At 35.2% G+C, this 10,378-nt stretch overlaps 1 protein-coding gene across 1 annotated transcript; it reads left to right on the top strand.

The window, feature by feature from the left end:
- Window positions 1-696: 696 nt before the first annotated feature.
- On the top strand, window positions 697-8,150 carry LOC128982731 (protein LSM14 homolog A-like; the record flags this gene model as incomplete). Its single annotated transcript, XM_054401670.1, has 5 exons — window positions 697-842; window positions 4,441-4,594; window positions 5,587-5,713; window positions 6,359-6,533; window positions 7,883-8,150. Coding segments are annotated over 5 exons (870 nt in total), but the record flags the coding sequence as incomplete, so codon positions are not given.
- Window positions 8,151-10,378: the final 2,228 nt, after the last annotated feature.

Here is a 10,378-nt window from a genome sequence, read left to right as displayed (position 1 = left end):
AAAATGGGGTTTTCCCCTTTTCTATCATAAAAAACCATTTTTGGGAGCTTAAAAGAACAAATAATTTAGTATGTTGAAGTTTTGTCATGTGCCTAATGTCTACAGAGAAGATTCCAAAAAAAGGGTATATCATAGGCCTAATGGTGTGATATAACTAAATCCAACATTTAGCATGGTATCCTAAGTTTACATGCCAATGTTCGGGATAAGTATAGTGGCTTTTAAAAACTGTCTTGCTTTATTTTAAAGTATCAGTTTCTGTATATGTATTACAGTGCTGTGTATGTATTTATTATTATTTAATTTTATTCATGGGTTAAAACCTTAAATAGGGGGATTTGTAAAACTGGCAATTTTTGCCATTTGTAATTGGCATTGAAAGTTATGTTACGTAAGGTTAAAAGAAAGCTTAAACTTAATTGAAATAGTGGCTATTATTGCAAGGATGTGTTTAAAAAATGTATTGTATTGACACGCTAGTTAAACAAGGAAAAGCTAGAGTACTTACTACCTATAGGCTACACTATTTTCTTAAAATATTTTTTTCTTTTGCTATCAACGCTTGTGGCATTAAAACTATTGAGCTATTCAAATCACAATGATATTTTAGAAGGACCTGTGTAGGCCTACTGAAGAAATAAAATTGTTTTCTATGTTTAATTTTTAATTCCTCATTAATTACTTTTTGTTATGCAGTGCGCTCGTTTGGTACAGAAGACAGGCAGGCGCAATACCGAGTGCCCGCACAGAGTGAGGTGTACGAATATGTTCTGTTCCGAAGAACAGACATCAAGGACATCAGGATCATTAATACACAACAGCTTCCTGATGATCCGGCTATCGTAAGTACAGGCCTATTTACTGTTAGCAAGGTTATAATTGGACATGAATTTGTCTTAACAATAATTATAAACTAAAGATCTGGTTTAAAAAATCAGCAGACTTAGTCTCAATAAAAACGACACAATGCTTTATTTTAGGGAGAAATCGGATTTTCTCAAAAATGGCCTGAACTATTTTCTTAAATATTTAGTACCTATGTTATTGTCCTTTAAATTCTGAACAAAATGGTACAATTCCCATTTCCATAAAAATAATGGTTCAAAATTTATTTTAACTTATGTTATTTCCCCATAAAAAAACAATAAAATGACAAAAAATCAGATTTTTGGAGAAAAGCTGGTTTTGATCCAAATTAATATGTTTATGGTCCATATAATAATTCTAAAAAAATAGTACAATAGCTCTAATCCAACAACTTAAACGTAATTGTTACCCATTGCTGCAACAATTACTATTCAAAAGTTATTGCAACTTTTGTGATTTTTAACTGTAAAATATCATAATTTACTCTCACCGCTTACCCATGATAAAGGTTGTTGACAAGCTTGTGGGAGAAAGTATGTGTCAGAATGCTGATACCGTTTATTTAGCATATTTGGGGAAGTTAGTCAAAAATCCTAACTAGTACAAGTTATTAGGTAGTTAGTCCCGTAAAAAGTAACCGATGGAAGTTATTAATTAAAAGTAACTAAAAAGTAGTTTTAAAAGTAACTGATAGAAGTTATTAGTTAGTTTAAAAACGAACTGATAGAAAATAAAGTTAGTTTTTGTAGAAGTTAGCTGTTTGTTGGCAGGACTACAAACATAGAAGGGCTAACCCACTAGCGCTCGAAAAGTGATGCCAGCCCCCCTCCCCTTGCGGGCGGGTGTGACGTAGCAGCGGGAGGTGTCTCGTGCAGCAGTACAGTTTCTCATACCTGTGTTTGCGCTCGCTCTGTCGTGAATTTTGTTCTAATAATCCAGATTGATGACTATATCGGTTTTTCATAACGTATTTATTGACAGTTACCTATATGATAATACAATAATTTTTTTAAAATACAGAAATAATAGCAATACTGTCAAATAGGCGATATTCATAGAATTAGTGCAATTGTTATAAAATAATTAACTAAGAAACAATTAGTATATTTATCTGCCCTAACATTTTAACAGTAAATTGTGATATGCAAATAAAATACAAACATTATGTATTTGTAGCCTAAATTAAATAATCTGTTCAGCTTAATAACTTAATTAGAGTGATTCAAGTTCTATGCTTACACTAACCTCAGTTTCTTTTGATGAAATAAGTGAATAAAACACACATACAGTTGGTACAAAACACAAATAACATTTTATTATAGACATTTTCATTTAGACCTATTGTTTACAGGATTTTTAAATTAATCACCAGGAACAATAATGGTTAGGTTATTTCTTCGTAATTTCAGTAAACTTCACGTATGCACACGTTTACAACTCAATAAAAATTCAACTTTTTCCTGAAAGGTGATGTTATGTAGAAAGGAATGAATTAAAAATAAGTTTATAAAATCATTTGTTTGATACGACTGTTATTTGGGCTAGTAATTGGCGTATTGATTGTTTTACGCGTGCTACTTTTTTTGGGCTAAGAGATTTTATTGTTTCAAGAGCAGTTTTTCTAATTCCCCATTTTACTTTCCTTATTTTTCTTTCATTAACAATCACTACCTATATTCTAAGGTGGGTGATAATTTACCTATATTATATACTTATATTCTAAATTAGGCACCTTCCATTAGTATTATCCGAGAAGTTGGGGTTTTAAATCGTCTAAATAATCACTTTCCAAAAACTTTTCATTGCACACTACCATTTTTGGGATCGAAAACATCAGCTCTCTTACACTTCTGTACCCACACATTTCTCAAACTTAGCCTACACTACATCTTTTGTTGTATTAGAGCGGTTCCTACAAATTGCAACACTGCAGCCCACACTCACTGGTGGTGTAAAATACTCTTTAAAACTACATGATATGAAACTACTATTACGTGTAAAATAATATCATAACCAAACAATATCATATTTCTATGTAAAAACGTTATAAATAGAAGATAACTGCAGGCGTAAAAGCACGTGTAACAATGGCAGTGTCTATTGGCAGCTCCCACTGCTACGTCACAGCGGTAGAAGGTGGGGTGCGTGGGACGAGGGGGGGCAGCATCAGGCGGCACGCGTTCACTTCAAAGGACTGGGCTAGCCGTTGTATGTTTGTAGTCCTGGTTTGTTGGGCAGTTTTTTAATAGATTTCGTATGTAATGAAATCATGACACATCTTGGTAACTAATTGTGTTTTAATAAAAATTTGCCACATTTTAGATTACTAAAACAGAAACAAATGACTTAAAACTTACTGTCAGATAATGAACATCAACTGAGGACAATGTTTTGACACTTGAGATTATACACCAAACAAACATTCCCTCTTCCCACTCCTCGGTGCTTGGGGTGTTGTTATTGGCAGTCACTGCCCTTCCACTGGCCCACTGCATACCAAAGCTACTGGACTTTGACTTTCTCTTTCCCCACCCCCGTGTTGTTTGTCAACAAGGGCGCTGACCTCTCACGGCCGCACACAACCCTCACTGATCACGTAAAATAAGTAACCCGTATTTGAGATACTTCCACCTGACCAAAAATCAAACGATTTAAAACCAACGAATATATTATATATTCGTTACTTATCAATCTAACTGAGTAGAAGTTATTTCCAGCACTTTTAAAAAACTAACGAATAAAATAGAAGTTAGCCATAAAAAACTAACAAATATTGCTATTCGTTAGAACTTTTATTCTATGTTATTCCCAAGTATGTTATTTAGACAACCGTTGCTGTTGTTACAAAGGAACTGAATGCATACTTATAACATATTTTTTAATTGTGGTGAGTAAGGGAAAGTCCAAACCGGGCTAATAAAATTGGACATTTTACCAATACCTTCTTCAAGTTTCATTCTACGCATTGGTTTTAGAAATAGGCCAACTAGAACTATTCAATAATTTAATTTATATTATAGAAGAAAGACTATCTTAAGAAATCAGACGTGGTCATATTAAAATACATAGATGGACAGAGAGTAATAAATTAATTTGTGAACTGACTACTTCACTAACCAGCAGCAATAACTTAGTCCAAATGATTACAGTCTTACCTAAATTCATTGCTTACTTGGTATATTATATTACAATAGCTTTTTGATATTATTAGGCCTATACTATTTTATCGAGTAACAGAGCAAAAGAGACACATTTTTGATCCGTTTGTCTACTTTAGAAAACATGTTGAAATGTTTCCCAAAATATTCAAAAAAATAAGTGCCACATAATTTTGGGCTGTCACTTACTTAACGGATGCTATCCAAATCCAAATTTACATTAGATATGTTTTCCTACAAGACACAATTTTTGACCAGTCCCAGTTTGTATTTGTACCACCAGAGAGCCATTGTGCATTTAAACCAACACAGCTCCCAAAGGTCTTAATGATGTGTAACTAAGAAATTATAGGAGTTCACAAAAACACGGAATTAAAAAAAAAGAAATATATTCAATAGTGATATTTTATCACAGGTGATGGGCATGGGCCCAGGAGAGATGTCCACCGGCAGTGGCAACTACCCAGGTCAGCCTGGCTTTAATCACACGATGCCTTCGATGCCGCCCCAGTACAGCGGCTACAGGGCCCCAGGGGTTGGTCGGACTGTAGGTCATCAGCCGTTGTCAAGTGAGTTGCCAGACAGCCATCTCCAGCACCCCCCTCCCCACCAGCCACCACCGACACATCAGCCACCTCCTCAGGTTCAGGTCCAAGGGCTGGTCATCCCTATTGTAAAAGAGCCCAACAGCGGTACGTTGTAATTTTCAATAATGAGCATGGACGCATGGATTCTGCTTTGCCACCAGCTCACCCACACGCTTCGGCTCTGCTTGGTTTGCGTTGTTTTGTGCATGTTTTAGATGAGTTGAAAGTACTTTAGAGTAATTGCTTGTTTACAATGAGTACTTTAGAGTGATTGCTTGTTTACAATGAATACATTTGTTACTATTTGGACCATAAACTGGACATATATTTGCCTATTTGTAATGTTTTTCAGCTTATTTGTGCATGATTAGTAGGGCCTTGAATTTTGTTGGTATTGAAAGTATAGAATTTGGTTTGTTTTTATTGATTGTAAATTTACCAAACCCAACAATATTCATCTTGCCTTTTGTTGCACTTAAATGAATTGACTTCCATGAATTGGCTTTCATTTACATATGAAAATAAGATTGATAAATGGTAAGTTAGGTTACTGCACAAAATAAATTTTAGCTGCAACATTTAACAACATCTTGTTTTATATAAATTGTCACTAATTGATTCTCAGCTAACTGTTATGTAGCTTAAAACAGTTTGTTTTATGTGGCTTAATTAATTTCATGAAAGTCATTTCAATTAAGCATGTAGATTCAAGTTGCTGACCTTATGGGCCCTTTTTTTACAATTTCTTAAAAGTATAAGAAATTGATTTAGGCGTTGTAAATAGGCTAGGTTCATGTTTTTAAACTTTCCGAATTTGTTGAATTCCTATAAAGAACGTTATGCATTTTCATATACAAAACCCCTCAAGCACAGTTATGTATTATTTACTACTGTCCTACCAACACTTGATAATTGTTTCTGCAAGTAGTTAGGGTTAAGTGCGACTAGAGGTTCAGTGTCAGTGTCTGTTCTAGAGCTGCTGTCTGGCTCTCGCTCGTCCACACCGTCTCTGTCTCGTAAGTCTCCCACCAACGACCAAGGTGTCCAAGTTTCACCCAACAAGGACAAGAAGCCTATCCAGCCCCCAATATCTCGTGATGGGTGAGTTAGTTTATCTATTTTCAGCTAACTATCCGTTTATGTAAAACGTCTTAATGAATTATGTACAACATTGAATTTAGTAATGTGTTGTATCTATTTGTTGTAATTTTTGGTTTACTTACTGATACATTTTTACTGCTAAATATCCCACATGGAATTTGTGGAGGACATATTTCTTAGTTTTAATTATTAACATAGCAGGATATGTGTTCCTCAATATAAAAATAGATTGGGATATAAGGCAAATGTTTTCCCAAGTTGTGTCACAGAACTAGGTAAAAACTTATCTTAACTGCTAAGAAGTTTACCTTCTAATGTTGTGTGGATGGCATAAAATATGAAACAAGTGGGGAGGATGATGAGTTTGCACGGTAAAATTGGTTTGTGAATTTAAAATATAATTTAGAAGTTAATCTTGCTCAAAACTCAATTGTTTATTATATAATGGTGATAAGGTATTTTAAATAACTGCCGTGAAGGTGGTGAACTCATTGGCAAAAATAGTATATAACCGAAGAAACAGCCAATACTGTTTATAAATTCTGCCGGGAATCTTGACCATTTACTGTTAGTTTTGTAGTTTCCAACAGCTACCCGATTATCAGGTATTGTCCAACATTTTTTTTTTTTCCAACATTGACCAAGGGACAATGATTACAGGGACAGGAATCAGAGGGATGGAGAGTATAGAGATAGGAACCAGAGAGATGGGTACTTTAGGGATCGTGGTCAGAATAATGCACTCAAAGAAGACCACAGGATGCAACGGCAAGGTTCACACGACCGCAGGGACCCGGACAACAGGAGAGAATCCTTCCCAGTCAGTATTTTGCTTGTTATTAAACTGTTTCTTTGTAAATGTGTGGCAGCTTGTGTCATACTTAATTATTATGGAATCTGAACCACATTTTTCCCTTGTAATTTACGAATTGGTCTAATTATCAGGATAGTACTGCGGATAGTCGTAGTACTAACTAGTATGGATGTTAATACTTACCTGGGCTTATCACATCCACAGATAATGCTTATACAAATATCCACAATTCAAGACCTCAAAGTAGCTGGATTACAGGACGACGCCACGGTCCCAGTCCCATCCTTCAAAATATTTCATGCAACTACATAGGTCTTACAAGTAAAACCAAATCTAATTTGTAATCATAAAATTGTTTAATGTTCACATGCCATCATATAAAATGGGTGGAAAAACAACTGAATGCATCCACTGGGTCGCAGCCACCCGTCAGCGACCAGAACTGTAAAATTACATTGTGTCTTATGGAGCCCTTCTCACTATCAGGTCGCAGCGACCCACCTCAGTGGCAGCTACTCGGTCGCCGAAGAACTGCGTTGCTTGTCGGTGGCTTCCACCGTGCATTTTTATCAACCCAACTCGTAGCAGGCTATTGTAGTATACCTAGCCCTTCCCACTAGATGGCTGCGACCTTGCTCTTGGGGATGCGTGCTTAGCTTTTTACTAGCTCTTGGTGGTGTGCGCGCAGCTTGTTTGTCGTCTCATCCCAGTTAAATCTCCTTTAATGTAACCAAGAAGGTCCTTAACTAACTCTAAGACATACTGAAGAAGTTAAAAAACTTCTCTCCATGCACGCTAAGTTCATCAAATAAAGTAAAATATAAGCCTTTGTCTTGCCTACTCTTAAGAATTGGATGCATCCAAATTTTTTGTTTTCTTCTCCACCTTACATAACAAAAGCACAAGCAGGAGTTCCTCATCACTCGAATCCATTTTGACCAATGGGACAATACACGAGGTTAGTGAGAAAGTCACAGCCACCGTGTGGGAAGGGACAAGCGTGGCTGCGACCCAGTGGGAAGGCAACCTAAAACAATGCAAAGAAAAGTGTTATACCAATATAAAAATGCATACTGCTAAATTTAAACCAGGCACAATGACACTTACTATTTTGTTTACTATGATTACTGTTTTGCAAAAATTCTCAAATTCCTTTTTATCTGCAAGTGTAATAAGGATACAGAGGAGTTGTACTGTGTTAAAAATGGTAATAAGATGTTAAATTGAACTGTAATAAATTCAACTGGATTGATAATTCAGTAGAGGGGTTGATTGGATCAAAATCTGTCCTTGAATTTAAATTTCTGGATTTAAGTTTGTTGAAAACTCCATGGTGATAGTGGGGTTATTTACAGGGTCAGCAAAAAGGTGGCAGGGGTCAGCAGAACCGAGGAGGCTGGGTGAACCGAGGTGGTCGAGGCAGTGGTCCTGGCATGAGAGGTCGTGGTCGAGGCGGAGCACCAGGAAACTTCAACAGAGCCCCGGGCTCAGGGCAGGCGCAGCAGAACAAGAACAACACAGGCAAACAGAACACACTCAAGTTTGAAGAGGAGTATGACGTTGACAAGGCCGTCTCAGAGTTTGAAGAACTAAAAAATAAAACAGCCAAGCTGAAAATTTCTGGTTAGTAAATGTTGCTACACTTTTAATGTTAAGATGTCAATAAACCTGTAAAAATAACAGGTGTTCCCTCAATATATATTAGCCTTTTTTTAATATTTTTATTAGGATAGCAGTAGCAGGTTACAATTACAATTAGTCTTTTTTGGTATACAGTTTTCATTATACCCAATGAGTTCAAAATCAAAAGTAAAATTCCAATTGTAGTGTAGAAATGCCAACCTTCCATTCACTGCAAAATCATATTTTATATACACACACAAGACTAAGGGTCTAGATAATTCACTGGCTATAGTCCTAAAGTTTTTAGTTAAGAAGGAATTAATTTTAAAAGCTAAGGTTGAAGGGTCTCTGGATTTTGTTACTGATGAGAGAGTTCCCATCTTCGGAGTTGGCAGGAGCTAAAGCTCAACAATTTTGAGGTGAAACACTGGTAATGCGGTTGGTTGCATGGTTGAGGACTGGGTTATGTTTGTAGCCTGCTTTCATCTTGCCTTTGTCTGTTCATGCAAGTGTTAAGTTTTGCTGTACATAATTGGAGGTTAGTTATTTAGTTTAGAGCTGGTGAAGGTATTGGATGGTTGATTTACCTCACAAGTTTAGCATTTCCATTGTCCTATGATTAGTGTAACAAAAGTACACATTATGTTAATGTTTTCATTGCCTTGGATATTTTATGTTCATTGTTCACTGAATTATGAGGTGTTTTTTAGTGAATTTCTCATATAAGGAATAAGCTATTACCGTAGGTTTGTCTCATGGTATGACCTAGACCCAGGACTGATTTACTTTTTTGTTTTGATGTCCCCCAAGGCCAAAAACACCATCCGTTCAAATTTATATATATAATAAAATGAATTCTTAAAGGGTCTTCAGATTAAAAATGTGTTTAAATATTAAAATAGTAGCATTAATAACTATTTTTTCTGATAGGCCTATATATAGTTAGCACGATAAGTCGAGCAAAAATGATCCTATTTTGAGGAAATTTACTACAAACGTGTAAACCTACATCTATTCAAACAAGTTCACGAACCAGCATTACAAGAACTAGGTTTTTTGGGGTTAAAATTAGTTTTTTAAAAATATTTTACCCTCAACACATTAACAATTTGTAAGAGGTTGAAAAATTTTTTTCAAAAAATGTAAATTTTAAATTCACATGTTATTTTTAGATTTTTACACAGTAAAGTAAACTGTTGTAGTTTACTTGTATATGGAAGTATTTTGATCAGATCAAACTTGGCAAATTTATTTCATACTAAGCTTTATATATTTTACTAAAACATGCACTTTATTACCTTCCCTGTAGCAGTAAACTAAGGTACTCGTTAAACCCAATAACATTTTAATTGATGTGAAAATTTTTAAAGCAAATTTTTATTTTAATTGATTATAAGTGAAAATCCAATCAGGCGAATGAGAATGGGTACTCAGTTTGAGTGGCATTGTTGTTACAACTGTAATTATACAGTGTGCAAATTAAGTCTTGAAACAAATCTGTATTTTTAAAACCGAAATACAGTAGACTCCCTCTAGTTCGGCCACCTCGGGACCGGACCATTGGCCGGACTATCCGGCTGTAGTGCATTTTAAATAATCAAAATACAAATAATAGTATTGCACAATCTAGATATGTAAATTCATTAACCTTGGTTCAGTAATAAAAACTGTAACGTTTAAAATCACGCTTACTCAAGCAAAACAAAAATTACACAACACTGTACTTACAGCAATAAATCACGTAAAGAACAGAACAATATAAAGTCTAGTACTGCAAGCTACTGCTACCGTAGTCAGCATAGGCTACTACTACATATTGTTTCAGAACTTAAGAATGTCGATAAAAACCTTAGATAACTCATAAAACAGCATAAAATCATAGTACTTAGTCTTAAAGATAATAACGACAGGTGTAAAATATGATAAAGATAACAATGGATGACGAAAAACACTGCTTATTCTTTCTTCTTTGTTCTTCTATTCTTTCTTTGGTTTCTCTTTATCCACACATTCAACAAGTTGCCATGGTTACTAATCACCCAATCACAAACTGTTGTGAAATATCAAGTGCACAGCAGACATCAGTTGTGTAAAGAGCAAGAGCAGATGATTGTCAGTGCAAGCGGATAGCTTGACCTTGAAGCTAACGATTGCTATTTCTTTGTTTTGCTTAATTTATTTTTGTCAAATAAACCGTGGTGTTTCAAAAACAATAATGGGGGAACCAA

The sequence above is a fragment of the Macrosteles quadrilineatus genome, unplaced genomic scaffold (genome assembly GCF_028750875.1).
Source record: "Macrosteles quadrilineatus isolate MER2022 unplaced genomic scaffold, UCM_ALF_1.0 Scaffold_1137__1_contigs__length_15830, whole genome shotgun sequence".
Lineage (NCBI taxonomy): Eukaryota > Metazoa > Arthropoda > Insecta > Hemiptera > Cicadellidae > Macrosteles > Macrosteles quadrilineatus.
The sequence above is the reverse complement of the archived record's forward strand: the minus strand, read 5'-3'. Positions and strand labels throughout refer to the sequence as shown.